Source organism: Adiantum capillus-veneris, chromosome 12 (genome assembly GCF_014529385.1).
Source record: "Adiantum capillus-veneris isolate H3 chromosome 12, ASM1452938v2, whole genome shotgun sequence".
Taxonomy (NCBI): Eukaryota; Viridiplantae; Streptophyta; class Polypodiopsida; order Polypodiales; family Pteridaceae; genus Adiantum; species Adiantum capillus-veneris.
In genome coordinates, this window is record NC_140942.1 from 148,019,270 (window position 1) to 148,043,254 (window position 23,985).

At 49.4% G+C, this 23,985-nt stretch overlaps 1 protein-coding gene across 5 annotated transcripts in view; it reads right to left on the reverse strand.

Annotated features, from left to right (window-relative positions):
- LOC147446658 (protein SABRE-like) overlaps positions 1-23,985 on the reverse strand; it is a 268,711-nt gene that overhangs the window by 86,016 nt on the left and 158,710 nt on the right. For all 5 annotated transcript variants that reach the window (XM_086525848.1, XM_086525849.1, XM_086525851.1 and 2 more), the window contains one exon: positions 4,076-4,331. In XM_086525848.1, the coding sequence (XP_086381974.1) occupies positions 4,076-4,331 (256 nt within the window). The remainder of the gene's footprint in view (positions 1-4,075; positions 4,332-23,985) is intronic.

Genomic DNA, 23,985 nt, shown 5'->3' on the forward strand with positions numbered 1-23,985 from the left:
GAGACCTCCTAGATAGCGTCCAAGGTCATCGCCATGAGTCCACTGACGATCCGAGCAGCACGTGCCCACTTTCGACAATGGAGACATGGTTTCGACCCTGCTTCGGATGTTCTAGTAGATGAGGCAAACATCCCCATCTCGGTCTGCTTTCCGGGTTTGCGGAGGGAGTACCTGTTATCCAGGATCGGCTCAGCCTCAGCAGCTGCCAAGGCGGCTAGCATTCCCTCAGTTCAAGTTTTGGTCAGAGACACTCAGACGTGCTCCCGAAGATTATTCTTTTGCCTCGGGTGAGTGGGGGTTGGTTTAAACAAAGTGTGGAGTATTCGGGCCTCCCGAACCAGTGCTTCATTTTTCGACAGATGTGCCATCTAGCGAAGGCCTGTCCACGGAGGAGGCCTCGACCTACACCACAGCCTGAGCCCCAGCCTCTAAGGGCTGGCCAGCAGCCACAAACAGAGACACAGCGCACACATGCAGAGCCACCCTCCGAGTCTGGGGCTCCAGCGGAGGAGGGATGGTAGGCAGCAGGCCCATGGTAGACGACGACAGGCGCCACAGCGTCAGCTTCGCACTCAAAGTCGCCCTCAGGCGCCTACTCAGCAGCAGTGGGTTCCCACGGGGAACCGCTTTGGTCCTCTTGACCAGCAGGAGGTCCTTGCTCCAGTCCCCACCCCAGCTTCACCCTCGACAACCCCCCCCCCCCCCCCCCCCCCCCCCCCTGCCTCTGTCGCCCCCTCCCGCCCCTCTTCTCCACCACTCCCCCCAGCTCCTTCTCCCCCCCCTCCTACTCCAGTTCCACAGTCGACCCAGGGGGCAGAGCCTTCTCCAACGGCTAGGAGATCTCTTGGCAGCGCCTTTGCCACGAGGCGCCTAGCGAGAGAGGGTTAGCCTTTCTTACGGCCCCCTCTGCAAGTACAGACATCTTCCCTTGCAGCTATCCCTCGTGGTCTGACGAGCATTGACATCCGACGCCGATGGGACCTCTTCGACTACAGCTTCAGTCGTTTTCTTGGCGACCCCTCAGCAGACCATGAGGCAGCCTGCTTCAGGGTCCATACTCTGTTCCTTGCAGCTAGGGGGACAGAGGCCTTGGATCAACAGTTGGTTTCTCCTTTCCCCTTTGCGGTAGGGCCCAGACAGAGTGGACTCTCGACTCAGTGTTGGGATGGTTGCACACACAGGTCCTAGAGTTCTCTCACCACATGGGAGAACTAGAAGTTACAGACTTTGTGGCCATTGGTCAAGTTTGCGGTGACACCTCCAGACTCAGCAAGATGTAGGCACATTGTGGTTTACTTCTTTGATGATACACAGTGCTTGCCATGCTATGTATACATTCATGAGGATTCCTGGACAGAGGAGGTTGCTTTACGTACCGCACGCTCTGCTTGGGCTTGGGCTAGGCACTCGTTAGAGTCACGCCTATCTAGAGGACGCTCGCATGCGGATTACTCCCCATCCAAGCCGGCCTCGAAGATATCCCGTCTAGCTGCTGCGGCAGCATCTGTTCTCTCTCGCTCCCCATGAGGATCGTCTCATGGAACGTGCAGGGACTAGGTGGGCCCCAGTTTCAGCGTCAGCGGGGCCGACTGCGTCACGAGCTTCAGCGTTGCCTTGTGAGAGGAGACATTGATCTCCTTATGCTTCAAGAGCACCACCTGTGTGAGAGCCGCATTCAACGATGTGGTCAGCTTTTGCGTGGACGATCTGACACTTTTTGGTCAGCTGCTTTTGGACCTGGAGGCATGCAGGGTGGGGTATGTATGACCATTGCGGACTCATTGTAGCAGGCCATTGTTGGCAGAGGGATTATTGTGCCAAGCAGGGCTCAGTGGATTACTATGCAGGTTCAGGGTGGCCTAGTGCATTTTGTTGAGTTGGCAGCTTGGGAGAGGTTTTGTATGACTCTGAGGGTCTCGGATGCATGGCAGCACTCTGGTTTTGTGAGGCCCCCAGACAGTCTTGCCTTCTCTCGATCGGACCGCAGAGTGGGAGGAGTGAATCTATCGCGGATAGATCGCTTCTACACTAGTGACTACTTCAGTGACTTGGAAGGGTCTGTGGGCATCCTGGCAGGGACCTGCTTCTCGGACCATGCACCAGTGATCCTCACAGTGGCAGACAGGCAGAGGAGTGGGAGCACGATGCTTCGCATCCCAGAGAGGGTCTTGTTGGACTCAACACTCAGAGAGAGGGTAGAGGCTCTCTGGACAGAGGGCATAGACAGGCAGGATGCTCCTGCTGACAGAGTGGCCTCAGGCCTAGCTCAGATTAGCCATTTTTTTCTTCAGGAGTCTCTCGCTCGCCGGGCTACAGCGAGAGAGGCGGAGCAGCGTCTCAAACGGGGCATTGATTCGTTACAGAGGATGCAGGAGCAACATCCAGACAGTCCTTGGCTGGAGGGGCAAGTACAGCAGGCTCGACAAGAGATTGCTAGCACAGAGGAGAGGAGACATGAGTTTGCTTTCCACCGACAGGCATCTCAGTGGGCGACAGAGTGACTTGTGCTTTCTTTGAGGCAGTGGGACCTCGGCACTCGCATGCCAAGGTCAGTCAGTTGAGGAGGCCCGACGTGTAAGTTGCTTCTGAGCCCGAGGATATGCATGCAGTTGCTACCGACTTCTACCGTGAGTTACTGTCTGCCGAGCCCCAGTCAGAGCGTCAGGATGCATGCAGGGAGCAGGTTTGGGCACAGATGCCATATCTTGTGACTGAGGAGATGCGTCAGAGGCTAGAGCTGCCACTTCAGCTTGAGGAGCTGCACACGGCTCTTAGGGCCCTCCCCCGTGGTAGCTGTCCAGGTGAGGATGGATTGACTCCCAGTTTTTTCTTGGAGTACTGGGACCTGCTTGGCCCAGATCTCTGTAGTGCTTTTCAGTACATTTTGCACACAGGAGTGATGCCTGACAGCATAAGCGAGGGCCTGATCTACCTTATTCCCAAGGAGGGTGGCTCCTTGGATGAGATTCGATAGTGGCGCCCCATCACCATCCTCAACTCAGCCTACAAAATTCTTACCAAGGCTCTAAGTTTGAGGATTCAGCCACTTCTAGAGAGCCTTATACATGGGACCTAGACAGGTTTTGTCAAGGAACGCAGTATCTTTGACAACATCTTTACTTTTTGGGAGGCTGCTGTCCTGGCACGGCTCCGTGGTGAGGACCTCGTGATTCTTCTTCTGGATTTTGAGAAGGCATACGACAGAGTTGATTGGGACTTTCTAGAGGGCACTCTACGTAGGACGGGCTTCTCAGATGCTTGGATCAGAGGGGTGTCAGCCTTGTATAGACAGGCTCATAGTAAGGTACTTTTGGCAGGAGGTAGAGGTGATTGCTTCATGCTTACACGCTTGGTCAGACAGGGCTGTCCTCTTGCCCCCTTCCTCTTTCTATTCTATGCGGAGGCGATGAGCAGGTTTTTAGTGTCACAGCAAGTTGGTCTACGAGGCTTAGCACTCCCTATTCGGGGAGATGAGCTACTGGACGCTGAGTTTGCCGACGACTCAGCCTTGTACTTAGATGGCCAGGAGGCCAACCTTCACAGATGTGAGCAGGATTTGGAGACCTTCTGTTGTGCATCGGGCACACTGATCAACTGGAGAAAGACAATGGCTTTCTCGGTTGGTAGGCTCCTGTGCCAGATTGGATGCCAGGAAAGGGTTTCAGGTGGATTCCCCCAGGGACTGCTTTTCGGTACTTGGGGTGTCAGGTTGGGTTGGACTTGTCTTCTTGGGTTGGACTTGTCTTCCGAGCAGCAGATTGCTCCCCTTCTCCTGTCTATCAGGAGGACAAGAAGATTGGAAACAATAATGTGGGAGTGCTCCTCAGAGATTCAAATCAGATTTGACCTGGAGGTGCAGCCTCGATAACCAGCAAGAGCTTATCTCAAGATTACTTTTGGTCTCTAAACGTAGTACAACAAAATTGGCACCACAACTCTAATGGCAAGACTAGCCCACATACATGCATTGCTCATGCTGGCAATAGCCCAAGGACAATACATATCGATGAGGGAGGAATATAATACTAGTTTACAACTTTACATACTACCTAGTTAGGAAGGGCATGTTCCTTACCAGAGTTTGCTTTTCGCAATGCATCATCCATGGTCCTCTCTCCTTCATTTCCTCGTCGTGTTCATCTTTAAAAGCTGAAAACCCTTGATTGACAGCTTTGAGATCTGCTGACAATAATTTGAGTGCCCTTTCAGCTTCTTCCAGTTTAATCCGAGCCAACTCTACCTCTGGCACTCCATCAGGTACAACTTCATCAGTTTCTTCCTCGGCATCCTCCTCTTCATCGCCACCATGCAAAGAGAAGTATCTTCTAGGCCTATTAATCATAGAACAGTCACCTTAGAAATTTAACAAGCATCGAGAAACTTAGGAGTTAATATTTGAACTCTCTAGAACCTTTTAAGTTTTACAAGTTTGTAAGAACCATTATTACATCAACTGAAAAATCGCTTGAACTCGTTGCTAATGCATTCAACCCCCCAAATTAATACTTACAGAAACACCAATTCACTAATTAATACTGTCATCAAAAGAAGACTGCTTTGACTGACCCATGTACATGCACTAAGTTTGTAGAAAAGAAAAGCACTCGGCAATATCTTGTCTATAAACACACAAGACTTATGGAAGAAGAGACATTCTTTTGCCCGGCAAAAATTAGTTCTGTTGCTATCCACCATGATGGATCTTATCATCATTTCTTAAAGAGCTGACCGTACCGAACTCTCTAACACAACCAAACTCTGCCAACAAAAAAGTGTTACGAGCTGCCATTGTCACTCCCATACTACAGGGCTGGTCAATGTTGTGCACCAACCGAGAGCTCAATAATGTACAGTACTGGCGATTTATCAAGTATGCTGAAGGGTAGGTTAGACAGCCAGTTCAAGGTGCAGACTTGTTGCACTCAGAAGATCAACTCAAGTTTCTAGACAGCCTAGATGGTTTGTGCCAAGCCTACACTACATTATGTATACAGACTGTGGAGACCCTTCCTAGGCAATTGGCCCTATCATGTGCAGTAAGGGGGGCTGTGGTCCAGTTGCCAGCACCAATATTTAAACAAACTTTGAAAGCACTGTAACACGGTCCAATGTGATCCCGCACCCACTGTCAACAAGATTTGGGGTCAAACCGCTGAAGCAACCCAGGTATTACATCCTCTTATTCTTTGCCCATTCCCTCTCATACCTTAGCTTAATAAATTTCAGGCCACTTAGCTTGAGCTCATCCCTATGCTTGTAGCAGGCTGTAAATAAATAGTTCACAAAAATGATTGTGGCTTGTGATCATTCCTTAGGGTGAAGTAGTGTCACAGATTGCAGGCATTTCAACCACTGAAGACAAAGGGGGGTTAGAAATCCCTGATCTTAACCCTAGCCAACCATTAGATCCGGGACGAGGGGCCTAAAACCTAGAAGCAGAAGAGAAAAAGACCAACTTATTGAAGCCGGATGAGGGGCCTAAAGGACAATGGTCGAGGGGCTTCAACCTAAAATAAACTAGAGCACACACACAAAGACAAATTGTGTTAAGCGTGATGACATGCCTGACTGTACGGATAGATCCACGATTTGCCCAGATGCATGTTGACGTGGCAACTTATACGTACAGCCCCATGGGCGCTTGCGTTTTGAACTAGTAGCTTTTAGATCAGCTGCTTTTCAGGTGAGATGCTTTTGATGGGCCAAGGGCCTCTAATTAAGTGTGTTGGGCTCTTTCTCTCTAACATTCTACCGCGTGGAGAGGCAGAGCAGAGCTACAGAATTGTACCTTGTTGAAGCAAAGGGGCCGCAGTGATGGATGGGTGGACATGGAGAAGCCTCTGGTCTCTATGATCTCGCGGCTCATTAGAGCCAAGGCTTCAGTACCACGTGCTATTGTACGAGCAAAGCTAGCTGCCCCCCCATTGGTGATTGAGGCGCTCACCAGATCTGTCTCCTTCATTCACCGCATGTGGGAACTTCGCAGAGACAGATATACACACCTTGCACTTGAGTCCTCCATAGTTAGCCATGCAGGGACATACAGCATGCTGGTATGGGGAGATGGCATCATGGTTTCAGGCGCATGGGTTCAGCATAGACAGATTGCCTCCCTTCCAGTACTCACTGGACGCGCCCACTCTGACTCTTACACAGTCCGAGATCACCAGGCTCATTCGCGAGGACTTGACTCAGCTGGACACCAAGAGGACATGGATACAGCCAGCACAAGAGTTGGGCACGAAGATGGCTTTCTACAGAGAGCATCTCCTCCAGCTTACGGAGGATAGTTTTGTGACGAGGTCGAGATACATGGACACCCACTTGTCTCATGGGATACAATATGCTATTGGCCAAATACGCATATCTTCGCACCAGCTGCGGATAGAGACTGGGAGATACAACGGAGTACCAGCAGAGGCCAGGACATGCCCCCTGTGTGACATCAAGCCTGAGACAGAGTTGCACTACACATGCCACTGCACCGTCTACTACGAGATACGAGGCCGCTTCCATTGCTTGTTCAGAGAGGGCTTTGAACCATTCTCTAGAATCATGCGGTATGAGGATCAGAGTTGCCTTGGTTTGTTTTTGCTCGAGCTGCGCAGACACAGAGAGAGCCTGATGAGAGAAGAGGCTAGCCAGTCTCAGACACAGATCACAGACTTCTTTAGAGCTACCACTGGACACCCGGAGTAGTTACTACCACAGCAGAGCTCGTCGCTTTACACTAGAGGCATACGGATCGACCAAGCGACTGAGTTGGGGAGATCTAGACGCCCACGACTGCGGAGGACTACACAGCATCGACGGAGGCTGCATCAGAGGATTCGGGTCACTTTGGCTCGACATGCACGACACCCGGTCAGACTACTAACCATGGAGGAGATTGATGAGATCCGCCAGCGACCGATGTTGGATCTCTTGTGATCTAGCTATCCCAGCTAGCTGTTTAGTTGCTTAGTCCACACCTAGCAGTTTAGGATTCCATAGTATTTTATTTTGGCATTTTGTCATTCTGTCATTTTGTCATCTTGTTACTTTGACTTTGTATCAGATCCACCACATTGTAACTTTCTGGTCTCACAGGTCACTTTGGCCTTTTGAAGACGTTAATATAACATTTCATTTCATCCATCTCTCTCTCTCTCTCTCTCTCTCTCTCTCTCTCTCTCTCAACTTCAGAGGAAGGTGCTTTTGGGGGACATCACTCACAGACAGTCACAGATTGACTTCCGACGCCAAGTGCGGCGGAAGAAGAGGACATTTTTGGCTCGCCTAGAGCAGGATCTATACCAGCTATTCTTGAGTCACGACTCACATGAGGCATGGCGGCTCTTTCATGAGCACACCCCCCCCCCCCCCCCGCCATCGCTTCTACACAGGCCTGGGGCCAGTATGCATCATCTCTATACACAGTAACTGAGCAGCCCCCCCTTCCCGAACCCCCCGATCCATGCCCACACACATGTACTTTTTTCACCGTTGAGATGCTGAGGAAAGCCATTGATAGGATGAGGAATGGGAGAGCATATGATCATGATGGCTAAGTGGCTGAGCATTTCACGCATGCCAGAGATTTACTAGCAAAGCTTCTAGCAGTTATGTTTAACCGTGCGTGGTGTAAGGGCTTGCCTGATACTTGGAGCCATTGTACCTATCTTCAAGTCGGGAGACCCTATGGAGCCTCGGAATTATCGCACTATCATGATTGGACACAGATTGGCATGGTTGTACGCATCTATTCTTGAGCAGTAGCTGAGTAGATGGGCAGAGAGGGAGGGGATATGCGCAGCCGGGCAGGCAAGTTTCAAGAGGGGTTTTTCTACACTTGACAATATCTTGACACTCAGAGCCATCATTGAGGAGGGTAGATCGCGTGGGAGACGGATCTATTGTAGCTTTGTGGATTCCCGCAAAGCATTTGACACAGTGCCCAGAGCTAGATTGATGCGCGATTACAGCAGATGGGAGTACCTACAGAGCTCATTTGGGGGGTCATGGCATTATACAGGTCAGTAGTAGGGCATGTACGCACCCCAGAAGGTCTATCCACACCGGTTTACTCCACTATTGGGGTGAAGCAGGGCTGCCCGCTCTCTCCTACTCTATTTGGTATGTATGTGGATGAGGTTTCTGACTACATTGAGAGAGATGGTGATAGAGGTGCACAGCTGGCAGGGACATGGATTCCACTATTGTTATATGCTGATAATATTGTGTTGATCTCGGACTCTCCGGAGGGGATGCAACGTCACTTGGATGCTCTGCATAGGTTTGCCCAGAAAAGTGGTTTGTCCGTCAACCTTGGTAAAACCAAGGTCATGGTATTTAATACCACCCCACAGTGGATCAGGAGGTCAGCGCCAGCATTCACATACGGCCAGGAGAAGGTGGAGTTTAGAGATGCTTACACTTACCTAGGAGTGGCTTTTAGTGGGCCAGCATTTTCATTGAGGAGGGCAGCAGAGACTAGATTGACCAGAGCCCATGCAGCATTGGGTAGATTGGAAAGGATGTGTTCACAGGGTCACTTTCAGGAGCCTCGGACGAAGCTCTGGCTCTTTGACACTTTGGTGGCTTCTGCATTGCTTTATGGAGCTGAGATTTGGGGACCTTCACTAGATCATCACGGGAGGACAGGCCGCAGTGATGGATGGGGGGACATGGAGAAGCCTCTAGTCTCTATGATCTCGCGGCTCATTAGAGCCAAGGCTTCAGTACCACGTGCTATTGTACGAGCAAAGCTAGCTGCCCCCCCACTAGTGGTTGAGGCGCTCACCACATCTCCCTCCTTCATACACCACATGTGGGAACTTCCTAGAGACAGATATGCACGCCTTGCACTTGAGTCTTTTCGACAGTTAGCCATGCAGGGAGATAAAGCATGTGCATGGAGATACAGCATGCTGGTATGGGGAGATGGCATCATGGTTTTAGGCGCATGGGTTCAGCATACACAGATTGCCTCCCTTCCAGTACTCACTGGATGCGCCCTCTCTGACTCTTACACAATCCGAGATCACCAGGCTCATTCGCCAAGACTGCACTAAGCTAGACACCAAGAGGGCATGGATACAGCCAGCACAGGAGCTGGGCACGAAGATGGCTTCCTACAGAGAGCATCGCTTCCAGGTTACGGAGGATGGTTTTGTGACGAGGCCCAGATACATGGACACCCACTTGTCTCATGGGATACAATGTGCTATTGGTCAGATACGCACATCCTCACACTAGCTGCAGATCGAGACTGGGAGATACAGCGGAGTACTTGAGACAGAGTTGCACCACACATGCCACTGCCCCGTCTACAACGAGATACGAGGCCACTTCCATTGCTTGTTCAGAGAGGGCTTTGGACCATTATCTAGAGTCATGCGGTACGAGGATCAGAGATGCCTGGGTTTGTTTTTGCTCGAGCTGCGCAGACACAGAGAGATCTTGATGAGAGGAAAGACTAGCCAGTCTCAGAGACAGATCACAAACATCTTTAGAGCTGCCACTGGACACCCGGAGGAGTTACTACCTACCACACCAGAGCTCGTCGCTTTACACCAGAGGCATACTGATCAACCGAGCGACTGAGCTGGGGAGATCCAAACGCCCACGACTGCGGAGGACTACACAGCATCGACGGAGGCTGCATCAGAGGATTCGGATCACTTTGGCTCGACATGCACGACGCCCGGTCAGACTACTGATCATCGAGGAGATTGATGAGATCCGCCAGCGACCGATGCTGGATCTCTTGCGATCTAGCTATCCCGGCTAGCTCTTTAGCTGCTTAGTTCACACCTAGCAGTTCAGGATTCCATAGTACTTCATTTTGTCATTTTGTCATTTCTGTAATTTTGTCATTTTGTCATCTTGTTACTCAAGACTTTGTATCGGATCCACCACATTGTAACTGTCTGGTCTCATAGGTCACTTTGGCCTTTTGAAGACGTTAATATAACATTTCATTTCATCTCATCCCTCTCTCTCTCTCTCTCTCTCTCTCTCTCTCTCTCTCTCTCTCTCTCTCTCTCTCTCTCTCTCTCTCTCTCTCTCTCTCTCTCTCTCTCTCTCTCTCTCTCTCTCTCTCTCTCGCCTACAGCTCTACGCATATACCTAGCTAGTATTCTAGAACATCACACACTACTCATGGAAAAGGCAAAGGGTGCGGTGCTACACACGACACACCCCCGCAAGGGGAGTTTGCTTACAGGTTTCGAGGGTCCCATGGGTCATTTTGGCCCCCCGAGGACGTAAATATCAAATCAAATCAAATCAAATCTCTCTCTCTCTCTCTCTCTCTCTCTCTCTCTCTCTCTCTCTCTCTCTCTCTCTCTCTCTCTCTCTCTCTCTCTCTCCACTATCGGGGTGAAACAGGGTTGCCCATTGTCTCCTACTCTATTTGGTATGTATGTTGATGAGGTGTCTGATTACATTGACAGAGAGGGTGATAGAGGTGCCCAGCTGGCAGGGACGTGGATCCCATTGTTGTTATATGCTGATGATATTGTCTTGATCTCTGACTCACCAGAGGGTATGCAGCGACAGTTGGATGCATTACACAGTTTTGCAGAGGATAGTGGATTGTCTGTAAACCTTGGTAAAACCAAGGTCATGGTGTTTAACACCACACCGCAGTGGATCAGGAGATCGGCACCGACCTTCACGTATGGTCAAGAGATTGTGGAGTATACAGATGCATACACTTACCTTGGGATAGTCTTCACTGGGCCGAGGTTTTCTTTGGGGAGAGCAGCAAAGACTAGACTGACCAGAGCTTATGCGGCCTTGGGAGGCTTGGAGAGGATGTGTTCGCAGGTTCAGTTCCAGGAACCTCGCACAAAGTTATGGCTCTTTGATACTTTAGTAGCCTCAGCTATGATGTATGGGGTACAGGTATGGGGACCTTCTGTAGGCCAGGATGGTTGGAGAGGTATGGAGAGGCCCTTGGTATCTATGATCTCCCGATTGATTAGAGCCAAGGACTCCGTACCTCACGCGATCATTCGAGCAGAGCTAGCTGCCCCCCCCATGGAGATTGAGGCGCTTACCAGATCAATGTCCTTTGTGCACAGCCTATGGGATACTACTAGAGACAGATATGCTAGATTGGCCCTTGAGTCTTCCAGACAGTTAGCTCTACAGGGGGACACTTCATGCTGGTATGCACAGATGACTTCATGGTTTCAGACGCATGGCTTCACCATGGACAGGTTGCCCCCTTTCCAGTATTCTCTTCAGGCACCCTCGCTGTCTCTTACACTGGTGGAGATCACTAGACTCATTCGTCAGGACCTGATCCAGCTCGACACCAGCAGGACATGGATAGAGCCGCCTCAGGAGTTGAGCACAAAGATGGCTTTCTATAGAGAGCATCTTCTCCACCTCACAGGAGATGGGTTTGTGATTCGACCCAGCTACATGGACACACATATGTCTCATGGTTTGCGTTGTGCCATTGGTCAGATACGCACATCCTCACATCAGCTCGAGATTGAGACCGGTAGATTCAGAGGGATACCAGCAGACAGCAGGATATGCCGATTATGCCAGAGAGAGCCAGAGACAGAGTTGCACTACATATGTCATTGCACAATGTTCTATGAGATACGGGGGCGTTTCCACTGCTTATTCAGAGAGGGTTTTGGTCCTCTATCTAGGGTCATGAGTTATGAGGATCAGAGATGTCTTGGACTATATCTACTTGAGTTACACAGGTATAGAGACACTTTACTGGGGAGAGCTAGAGAGAGGCAGTCCCAGAGACACATTACAGATTTCTTTTCACTAGATATGGGACAGCCAGAGGAGCAGCCACCACTGCAGAGCTCGTCCCACACTCATTCGACCACTACTGGCACTCTCATCGACCGAGCATTGGAGCTACAGAGATACAAACGACCGCGACTGAGGAGAGGAGCTACACAGCATCGACGGAGACTACAACAGAAGATTCGAGCCATACTCTCTCGACATCCAGAGTGCAGATGAGGATGGATCCTCACCATTTCTTCCATCTTTGTTTCACACACTGTTACATCCAGTTTACCGGGTACCTATTGTATCAGCTGCTACACCCACGTAGTTTTAGATTGTAGTAGTAGTAGTAGTATTTTGTTCCACTTCTAGTTCTTTTCTAGTTCTTTTGTACCCAGACATGGTATTAGATTCACTATTTTGTAACTGATTGGTCTCATAGGTCATTTTGGCCTTTTGAAGACGTTAATATAACATTTCATTTCATTTCATTTCTCTCTCTCTCGGAATTACTGCACTATTTTGGTTGGGCACACATTGGCACAGTTGTATGCATCCATTCTTGAGTAGCGGTTGAGTAGATGAGCAGATGGTGAGGTCGTACGGGCAAAGGGCCACGCCCGTTTTAAGGAGGGGTTTCTCCGCTCTTGATCATATTCTCACACTGAGAGTCATCATTGAGGAGGGCAGGTCACATGGGAGACGAATTTATTGTAGCTTTGTGGATTTCCGCAAAGCATTTCACATGGTACCGAGAGCTCGATTGATGCGCAAACTCCAGGAGATGGGGGTGCCCATAGTGTTGATTTGGTAGATTATGTATCTATACAGATCAGTGATGGGACATGTACGCACCTCGGAGGGGATATCTGATTTAGTCCACTCCACCATAGGGGTGAAACAGGGTTGCCCATTGTCTCCTACTCTATTTCGTATGTATGTTGATAAGGTGTCTGATCACATTGACAGAGAGGGTGATAGAGGTGCACAGCTAGCAAAACCGTGGATCCCATTGTTGTTATATGCTGATGTTATTGTGTTGATCTCTGACTCACCAGAGGGTATGCAAAGACCGTTGGGTGCATTACATGGTTTTGCAGAGGATAGTGGATTGTCTGCAAACCTCGGTAAAACCAGGGTTATGGTGTTTAACACCACACCACAGTGGATCAGGAGAGTATATAGATGCATACACTTACCTTGTGGTTGTCTTCACTGGGCCGAGGTTTACTTTGTGGGGAGAGCAGCAGAGACTAGACTGACTAGAGCTTTTTCTGCCTTGGAAGGCTTGGAGAGGATGTGCTCGCACATTCAGTTCTGGCAACCTCAGACAAAGATATGGCTCTTTGATACTTTAGTAGCCTCAGCTATATGGGGACCTATTGTAGGCCAGGATGGTTGGAGAAGTATGGAGAGGCCCTTGGTATCTATGATCTCTCGACTGATCAAAGCCAAGGCCTCCATACCCCACGCTATCATTTGAGCAAAGCTAGCTACCCCTCGTATGGAAATTGACGCGCTTACCCCTCCTTTGTGCACAGCTTGTGCGATACTACTAGAGACAAATATGCTAGACTGGCCCTTGAGCCTTGCAGACAGTTAGCTCTTCAAGGGGGCACTTCATGCCGGTATGCACAGATAACATCTTGGTTCCAGACACCTGGCTTCAGTATGGACAGGCTGCCCCTTTTCCAGTACTCTCTTCATGCACCCTCGATGTCTCTTACATGGGTGGAGATTACTAGACTCATTCGTCACGACCTGATCTAGTTGGATACCAGGACATGGATAAACCCGCCACAAGAGTTCGGCACAAAGATGGCTTTCTATAAAGAGCATCTTCTCCACCTCCCAGGAGATGGGTTTGTGATTCTAGCAAGCTACATGGAGACACATATGTCTCATGGTTTGCGGTGTGTCATTGGTCAGATACGCACATCCTCACATCACTTGGAGATTGAGACTAGTAGGTTCAGAGGCATACCAGCAAACAGCAGGATATGCCGCTTATGCCAGCTAGAGCCACAGACAGAGCTACCTTACATATGTCATTGTGCAGTGTACTATGAGATACGGGGCCGTTTCCAGTGCTTATTCAGAGAGGGTTTCGGTCATTTCACTAGGGTCATGAATTATGAGGATCGGCGATGTCTATGGCTATATCTACCTGAGTTACACAGGTATAAAGACACTTTGCTAGGGAGAGATACAGAGAGACAATCCTAGAGACAGATTACAGATTTCTTTTCACTAAATATGGGACAGCCAGAGCAGCAGCCATCACTGCAGAGCTCGGCCCACACTCATTCGACCACTACCACCACTCTCATCGACCGAGCACTGGAGCTACGGAGATCCAGACGGCCATGATTGAGTAGAGGGGCTACACAGCATCAACGGAGTTTACAACAGAGGATTCGAGCCATACTCTCTCGACATCCAGAGTGCAGATGAGGTTCTAGTAGTAGTATCTTTGTTCTAGTTCTTTCTTTTGTACCCAGACATGGTATTAGATTCACTATTTTGTAACAGATTGGTCTCATAGGTTATTTTGGCCTTTTGAAGACGTTAATATAACATTTCATTTCGTTTCGTTTCTCTCTCTCTCTCTCTCTCTCTCTCTCTCTCTCTCTCTCTCTCTCTCTCTCTCTCTCTCTCTCTCGCGCTTCCCCCCTCGTGCTCCCGCACCCCCTGCCCGCCCCTGCCCCTCGCGCTTCCCCCCTACTGCTCCCTCGCTCCCTCTCTCTCTCGCGCTGCCCGCCCCGCTCCCACTCTGTCGCCCCCCCCCCCCCCCCCCCCCCCCCCCCCCCTATCGCGCGCGCCCCCCCCTCCTCTGCCTATCGCGGCCCCCCCCTCCTTAGTCTATCGCACGCCCCCCCCCCCCCTTAATTTAATTTAATGTTAGTTTTAACCCCCCCCCCCCCCCCCCCCCCCCCCCCCATTTAATTTGACTTAACTTAAATTTTTAAGTTTTTCAGCTATTCCCCCTCCCCCCATCTATCGCCCCCCACCCACCCTTCCCCCCCCTTCTGTCTATCGCGGCGCCCCCTCCTCCTCCCTCTATAGTCTATTGCCCCCCCCCCCCCCCCCATCTGTCTATCGCGGCGCCCCCTCCTCCTCCCTCTTCAGTATATCGCGCGCCCCCTTTCCCCCCCTTCCCCCCCCTTCCCCCCCCATTCGTCTATCGCGGCACTGTGGGTGCACGCAGCCTCTCAACCATGAGAAAGCTGAATAGCAAGGATGACCCGGTCGAGGATGCCATCCAAAAATGCAAAGAAGAACTGAGCGAGTCCATTTGCAAGATCAACCGCCACCTCTTAGGTACTATTAACGGCCTCGATGCACGTGTGGCAGCACAAGAAATCACGATACGTACACTCAAAGATCGCGTGAAGGCCCAAGATGAGGAAATCACACTACTCAAGAAAGAGCTTGCAGAGGTGCGATCGCAGAATGTCCTCAAAGAGGGAGAACTTCAACCCTCTGTCATTGAAGAGCTTAACACGATCAAGGAACAAGTACGGGCTATCAAATAAGGTGGGGAGCAACAAAAAGAAATGACAACCTCGTGGGTAGATGTCATCACAAAGACCCAGCAGAAAGCAGAAAAGGCCGAAAAATGGATCGAGATTGTCAAGAAAGGGAAAGGCAAGGAAATAACTCCCACCCCCACACCAACCATCATCAACCTGACACTCGAAGAGGAGCAAAGGAGACGTGTGCGGGCCTTACACGTAAGGGTATGTGGCCTCAGAGACCAAGATAATGTAGACAAAGAGGTGAAAGAACTCATGACCTTGGTGGGGGTCAACGAGCAGACGCATACAAGGGCTTGGAGAGTGGGCACTAAGAAAAGTGGGAGAAACCTCGAAGGAAAGGGCACTCATTCTCCGCTTCCCCTCCATGGAAGCGAAGAAATATTTCTTGAAGAAGAGAGCGACTCTAAAGAAGACGGGCATCTTTCTTGGAGATGACCTCACCCTCTCGGAGATTGCTCATATGCAAGAAGTAATGCCGGAAATAAGAGCCGCAAGGGAAAAGGGGAAGATTGCCTTTTATAGGGATGGAAAGGTGGTGATATTGGAGCGACGCCCTGCATGACGGTGTGAGACCTATGGGACCACACTAAAGATGGCAACCTGGAATTGTAACGGGTCACTCCGTCTTGATGTAGGGGCCTTTGAGGATAGCTTTATGGGGAGAGACATCATTTTCTACTTTGAGACGCATCAAGCACCGGGACAATCCATGCCACAGGTGAGCGGATATAGATGGGAGACAGCCTGCAGACAAGAGACCAGATAGGAGCATCGAGGACGGGGCTCAGGGGGAGTGGCAGTTCTATTCAGGGAGGAACTGCAACCAATGATATATATAGCACGCAAGGATGAACAGGCTAGGTACATGTGGGTGAGACTCGGGGCAGAGACGGGTAGATACCTCTACATTGCTATTTGTTACTTCCCTCCTAGTACGTCGGTATATGCATCACCTAGAGGACAATCCCCCTTTGCTATTTTGGATAATGACATATGGGAGTTCTCCAAGGATGGGGACATTATTATACTAGGGGATTTCAATGCTAGGACTGCCCACCACCAAACAATATTCTATGATACTTCCGAAGAGATGCTCAAGGAGCTGGACGTCACAGAGATGGGTCTATCCAGACTATCACAAGATGAGGAATACACTGAGTATGGTAGATACTTGATAGATATGGGAACCGCACACAGATTGGCCATTGAATGGCCTACAAAGATTTTCGACAGCTGAAGGCTTTACTTGCTTTCCACACCGACATGGTGCGAGCACAGTGGATTATGTTATGGCCCAGCCAGGTCTCATCCCATTCTTTCAGGATTTCATGGTGGGCACTAGGCCAATTGGAATAGCAGTTGATCATGCTATCGTGTCTTTCACCCTGACCTTACAGTTCAGCACAGCTCCATTAGGTGGGGTCCCCATACACACTCGGTATACCTTCATGAGGGAGACGGATTCTGTGTATATGGATGAGATATACAGGCAGCTATGCACCCAGGAGCCGGAACGGCCACTAGATGAACTCACTCAGATTTTGACAGAGACGCTCCATGATGCAGCATCAGAGGCATACCCCCACAGCCAGCCCACACGGAGACGATCTGGGAATATGCCCCAGAACAGTTGGTATGATGAGGAATGCAAAGAGACGAGGATCAAACTACAGAGGGAAGTGCTCACGGGTATTACCACACATCGACAGTCACGGATTATCTTTCGCCGCCTAGTGCGACAAAAGAAAAGGGCCTATCTATCTCAGCTAGAGCGGGATCTATATCAGCTATTTATAAGTCAAGACTCAGGCGAAGCATGGAGGCTATTCCACGAGCATTCACCACCACCCGCGGTCACCTCCACTGAGACATGGGGGGAATATGCCACATCTCTCTACACAGCATCAGGGCAACCACTTCTGCCGGACCCACTAGAGACATGTCTAGAGACAGTTTCTTTCTTTACTGCGGAGAGGGTAAGGAAACCCATTGACAGGATAAAGACAAGGAGAGCGCATGATCATGATGGTCTAGTAGCAGAGCATTTCATCCATGCCAGGGATATGCTTGCAGAGCTCCTGGCTATGATGTTTAATCGAGCCATGTATGAAGGCTTCCCGAAGACCTGGAGTATGTCTACGATTGTGCCTATTTTCAAGTCAGGAGATCCCATGATTCCCGCAAATTATCACACCATCATGGTTGGCCACACATTAGCTAGGTTGTATGCATCCGTCCTTGAGCAGGAGCTGAGTAGATGGGCAGAGCGAGAGGAAATAAGAGCACCAAGGCAAGCAGGTTTCAGGAGAGGTTTCTCCACTCTGGACTAGATTCTGACACTCAGAGCTATTATTGAGGAGGGTAGACACCACGGCAAGAGAATCTATTGTAGCTTTGTGGATTTCCGCAAAGCTTTCGACACAGTGCCGAGAGCCAGACTTATACACAGACTACAGGACATGGGGGTGCCTACAGAGCTGATATGGGGTATTTTGGCTCTATACAGGACAGTGATGGGACGGGTACGCACCACTGAGGGAATGTTTGACATGGTCCACTCCACTATCGGAGTAAAGCAGGGATGCCCACTATCCCCGACTCTTTTTGGGATGTATGTGGATGAGTTTTCAGACTATGTAGAGCGGCAGGGAGACAGGGGGGCTCAGCTAGCAGGGACATGGATTCCACTGTTACTATATGCTGATGATATTGTGCTGATTTCAGACTCCCCAGAGGGGATGCAGCGTCATTTGGATGCTCTGCATACATTTGCTCGTGACAGTGGATTGTCGGTCAATCTGGGAAAAACCAAGGTTATGGTGTTCAACACCACACCACAGTGGGTCAGGAGGTCGGCACCCACATTTATGTATGGCCAAGAGACTGTGGAGTACGCAGATGCATATACCTATCTTGGGGTAGTATTCAGTGGACCGGTGTTTTCACTAAGGAGAACATCAGAGACTAGACTGACGAGAGCATATGCAGCTTTGGGAGGACTGGAGAGGATGTGTTCGCAGGTTCAGTTTCAGGAACCGCGAACAAAGCTATGGCTCTTTGACACTCTAGTGACTCCAGCTATGCTCTATGGAGTTCAAGTATGGGGACCCTCATTAGACCACCATGGGAGATCTGGTAATACAGATGGATGGCGATGTATGGAGAGGCCTCTGGTCTCTATGATCGCTCGGATGATTCGGGCTAAGGCCTCAGTACCACATGAGATTATCCGAGCCGAGCTAGCCGCCCGCCCCCCCCCCCCCCCCCCCCCCCCCCTCTCGTGGTGGAGGCACTGACGAGATCGGTGTCCTTTATGCACGGTTTATGGGATCTCCCCAGAGACAGATACGCTCGGCTTGCCCTGGAGTCATCTCGACAACTAGCTCTACAAGGCGATACAGCATGTTGGTATGGAAAGATGGCATCATGGTTCCAGTCGCATGGTCTCAATATGGATAGATTACCTCCGCTTCAATATTCCTTGGATGCACCCTCCTTGTCTCTCACACGGACAGAGATCACCAAGCTCATACGTCAGGATCTGATTCAACTAAATACCAGGAGCACATGGATACAACCGACACAGGAGTTGGGCACGAAGATGGCCTTCTACAGAGAGCATCTTCTCCAACTCACGGAGGACGGATTTGTGACTAGGCCACCATACATGGATACACACTTATCTCATGGAATAAGATGCGCTATTGGACAGATACGCACATCCTCACATCAGCTCCATATCGAGACTGGCCGATTCCGAGGGGTGCTGGCAAGAGCCAGGATATGTCACCTATGTAACTTAGAGCCACAGACAGAACTGCACTACACATGCCACTGCCCGGCATACTATGAGATACGCGGACGCTTCCATTGCTTGTTAGAAGGGTTCGGACCTTTTTCTAGAGTCATGAGATACAAGGATCAGAAGTGTCTCGGATTGTTCCTGCTAGAGCTGCGCAGACTAAGGGAGAGCTTGTTGAGGACATCAGGGGAAAGACAGTCTCAGAGACGAATCACATAGTTCTTTACACCAGACAGAGGAGAGCAAACGGAGCAGTCATTACAGCCTACTCATACTAGAGGTACACTGCTTGACAGAGCCACTGAACTTGGCAGATCCACACGTCCACGACCTCGGGGGGTCTCCCACTACCGACGAAGGTTGCAACAGAAGATACAGATCACTCTAGCTCGACATGCAAGACGCCCAACCAGAGTTCTGACCATGGAGGAAGTCGATGAGATCTGACAGCGACCGATGAGAGATTTCATCCCCCCCCCCCCCCCCCTTTTATTCCATTTCTACTTAGTGCCTTAGTGTTTTAGTGTTAGTTCTTTGTAACTTGGTAACTTTGTAACGTGGTAATTTCCGTACTCAGACATGGTATCAGATTCACCAATTGTAACTTTCTGGTCTCATAGGTCATTTTGGCCTTTTGAAGACGTTAATATAACATTTCATTTCATTTCTCTCTCTCTCTCAAGCAGCTTAGGATTCCATAGTACTTTTATTTTGTTATGTTGTTATTTTGTTACTCTGACTTTGTATCAAATCCACCACATTGTGAATTTCTAGTCTCATAGGTCACTTTGGCCTTTTGAAGACGTTAATATAACATTTCATTCAATTGCATTTCTCTCTCTCTCTCGACCATCTATAAAAGTGAGTACCAAGATGGCTTTCTATAGAGAGCATCTTCTCCACCTTACAGAGGATGGTTTTGTGATCAGACCAAATATGATGTGCTATTGGTCACATACACACATCCTTACATCAGCTAGAGATCGAGACAGGCACATTTAGAGTACCCGTTGAGTCCGAGTTGGTCAGGTGTGCCAGATAGAGCCCGAGACAAAGCTACATTACGTATGTCACAGACATAGGAGTTTGAGCAGCCCCCACAGCATAGCAGCAGCAGCAGTAGCAGAGGCATACTGCTTGATCGAGCGATAGAGTTGGGTCAAATAGATCTTTGAGGTCTCTTGGGATAGCTTCCTACGACGTTAAAATTCTCTTCTTCTTCATCTTCTTCTCACTCTCACACATGGGTCTCTCACTGTTTTTAGGGTTTCGTCACTATTTTTTTGCTGTTTTTAGGGTTTCGAAACTGTTTTTTTGTTGTTTTTCACTCTGTTTTAGGGTTTTGTCACCTTTTCTTGCTGTTTTTTAGGGTTTCACCACTGTTTTTTAGGGTTTCAAATCTGTGTTTTGCTGTTATTTAAGGTTTCACAAGCGTTTCTTGCTGTTTTTTAGGGTTTCTTACATTCTTTTGTTGTTTTAGAGTCTCTTCTTCTTCTTCTTCTCTCTCTCTCTCTCAATCATGGCAAGCGTCGAAGAAGTGCCAACGGCTTACCCCACGTGTAAGAAGACGCATCCCTTGCCAGCCACCCACAGCCTCTTTCATGCGGACAGAGAAAAGGATGTCGGCAATAGAGAAGGAAATGAGAGAATGGAGAAACGAAGTTGAAGAGTGGAGGCAAGAGAGGAGCAGTATTCTTCAAAGATGGACCGAAGAAAGAGATGGCATGTGTAGGAGGATCGCTTCGCTCGAGGAGAAAGTGGTCATCCAAGATTCCATCATCCGAAATCTACAAGCAAAAAGGGTGCAACTCGAAGAAGACGAAATTCAGCCATCCATGATGGAAGAATTGAATACCATGAGAGAAGAAATACGGGTTATTAAGGAAGGTGAGGAGAAGAAGTTATGGGCGGCGGTCATCTCCGCAACACAAAAGAAAGTAGAGGAGGCCGAAAAATGGATTGAGGTTGCCAAGAAAGAGAAAGGTAAGGAAGCTCCTTGTATACCCACTCTTATTAACATGACCCTCGAAGAGGAACAAAGGAGGAGGATGCGGGCTCTACATGTGAGGGTAACCGGCCTCAAGGACATAAACAATGTGGCAAAAGAGGTCACAAGCCTCACATCCATGATGTGGGTGGACAAGCCTTCACACACAAAGGCATGGAGAGTGGGCAAGAAGAGTGATGGCCCGGAGAATCTTCGAAAGGGAGAGCTCTCATATTACGTTTCCCCTCCTTGGAAGAGAAGAAGGAATTCTTGAGAAAGAGGCCTACTCTCAAGAAGACAGGTATTTGTCCGGTGATGATCTCTCTCTCTCTCTCAGCTTGCGCATAGGAGAGAGGTAATGCCAGAGATTACGGCGGCCAGGGAGAAAGGAAAGATGGCCTTTTACAGAGATGGTCGGGTGGTGATTGTAGAGAGGCGCTCTACATGACAATGTGAGACCTATGGGACCACATTGAAGATGGCTACTTGGAATTGTAATAGATCTATGAGGTTGGACGTTGGAGCCCTTGAGGACAGTTTCAGAGAGAGGGACATTGTTTTCTTCTCAAAGACTCATCAGGCCCTAGGACAGCTTATGCCACATGTGGTGGGATACAGATGGGAGACAGCCCATAGGACAATCGCAAAATCTGAGGATGGGAGTAGAGGTTCAGGAGGAGTAGCATTGCAATTTAGGGAGGAGTTACAGCCACTACTACATATTGTACGGAGAGATGATCATGCTCAATACATGTGGGTGAGGCTGAGAGCTGACACAGGCCGATTTCTATACATTGTCATATGTTACTTCCCCCCCAGTACGTCAGTATATGCTGCATTCAGAGGACAGCCGCCTTTCTCTATACTAGATGATGATATATGGGAGTTTTCTAGGGAAACTCTGAGACAATCTTCTACGACACTTCACATGAGATGCTTAGAGGGTTGGATGTAGGTGAGGTGGGGCTTGACAGATGCTCACATGATAGAGAGCAGACGGAGCATGGGAGATACCTCACGGAGATGACGACTGCACATGGGTTAGCCATACTTAATGGCTTATAGCGATTTCGTGGAGAAGCCGGTTTCACATGCTTTCCACATAGACACGGGGTCAGTACAGTGGACTATATTATGGCATAGCCGAGCTTCATTCCTTGTATTCAAGATTTCATAGTGGGAGCCAGACCAGTGGAGGTAGCAGTGGATCATGCACTTTTGACATTTTCTGTTTCATTTCAGTATAGTACAGCCCAGACATCAAGAGGTAGGTCACATACCCGTTATACATTTACACCAGAGACTCACGCAGTTTATATAGAGGAGATCTATAGCCGTCTATACACAGCTGGTCTTGACCTCTCAATGGAGGAGTGCACCACTTTACTGACTGAGACACTGCATGGTGCAGCATCAGAGGCATATCCACACACTCAGCCGGGTCGGAGCCGATATCCTGGGAGCATGCCCAAGAATAGTTGGTATGATGAGGAGTGCAGAGAGATGAAAGCCCAGCTTCAGAGGGATCTTCTTTTAGGAGTCATCACTTACAGACCATCTTGGATTGCTTCCCGACGCCTTGTGCAACGGAAGAAACGAGCTTACTTGGCCCATATGGAGCGAGACTTGTATCAGTTGTTCTTGAGTAGAGACTCAGGAGAGGCATAGCGATTCTTTCATGAGCACTTCCCTCCCCCAATGATTACTTCTCCTGATGTGTGGGGCCAGTATGCCTCATCGTTATATATCGTTCCTAGACAGGACTCCCTTCTGGATCCTACAGAGCCATGCCCACCTACTAGCACCTTCTTTACGATTGAGATGGTAAAGAGAGCCATTGACAAGATGAGGACCAGCAGGGCATATGCTCATGATGGTCTAGTAGCAGAGCACTTTACACATGCTACAGATATGTTGGTAGAGGTTCTTATAGTGTTGTTCAATCGTGCCATGTGTGAGGGGTTACCTAAGACTTGGAGATTGTCTACTATTGTGCCCATCTTCAAAGCAAGTGATCCTATAGAGCCTAGGAATTACCGCACTATTATGGTTGGGCACACATTGGCACGGTTGTATGCATCCATTCTTGAGCAATAGTTGAGTAATTGGGCAGAGGGTGAGGGTGTACGAGCAAAGGGCCAGGCCGGTTTCGGGAGGGGTTTCTCCACTCTTGATCAGATTCTGACACTCAGAGCCATCATTGAGGAGGGCAGGTCACATCGGAGACGGATTTATTGTAGCTTTGTTGATTTCCACAAAGCATTTGACATGGTACCGAGAGCTCGACTGATGCGCAGACTGCAAGAGATGGGGGTGCCCATAGTGTTGATTTGGGGGATTATGGCTCTATACAGATCAGTGATGGGACATGTACGCACTCTAGAGGGGATATCTGATTTAGTTCACTCCGCCATTGGGGTGAAACAGGGTTGCCCATTGTCTCCTACTCTATTTGGTATGTATGTTGATGAGGTGTCTGATTATATTGACAGAGAGGGTGATAGAGGTGCCCAGCTGGCAGGGACGTGGATCCCATTGTTGTTATATGCTGATGATATTGTGTTGATCTCTGACTCACCAGAGGGTATGCAGCGGTAGTTGGATGCATTACACAAATTTGCAGAGGATAGTGGATTGTCTGTAAACCTTGGTAAAACCAAGGTTATGGTGTTTAACACCACACCACAGTGGATCAGGAAATCATTACCGACTTTCACATATGGTCAAGAGATTGTAGAGTATACAGATGCATACACTTACCTTGGGATTGTCTTCACTAGGCCGAGGTTTTCTTTGAGGACAACAGCAGAGACTAGACTGACTAGAGTTTTTGCCGCCTTGGGAGGCTTGGAGAGGATGTGTTCGCAAGTCCAGTTCCAAGAACCTCAGGCATAGTTATGGCTCTT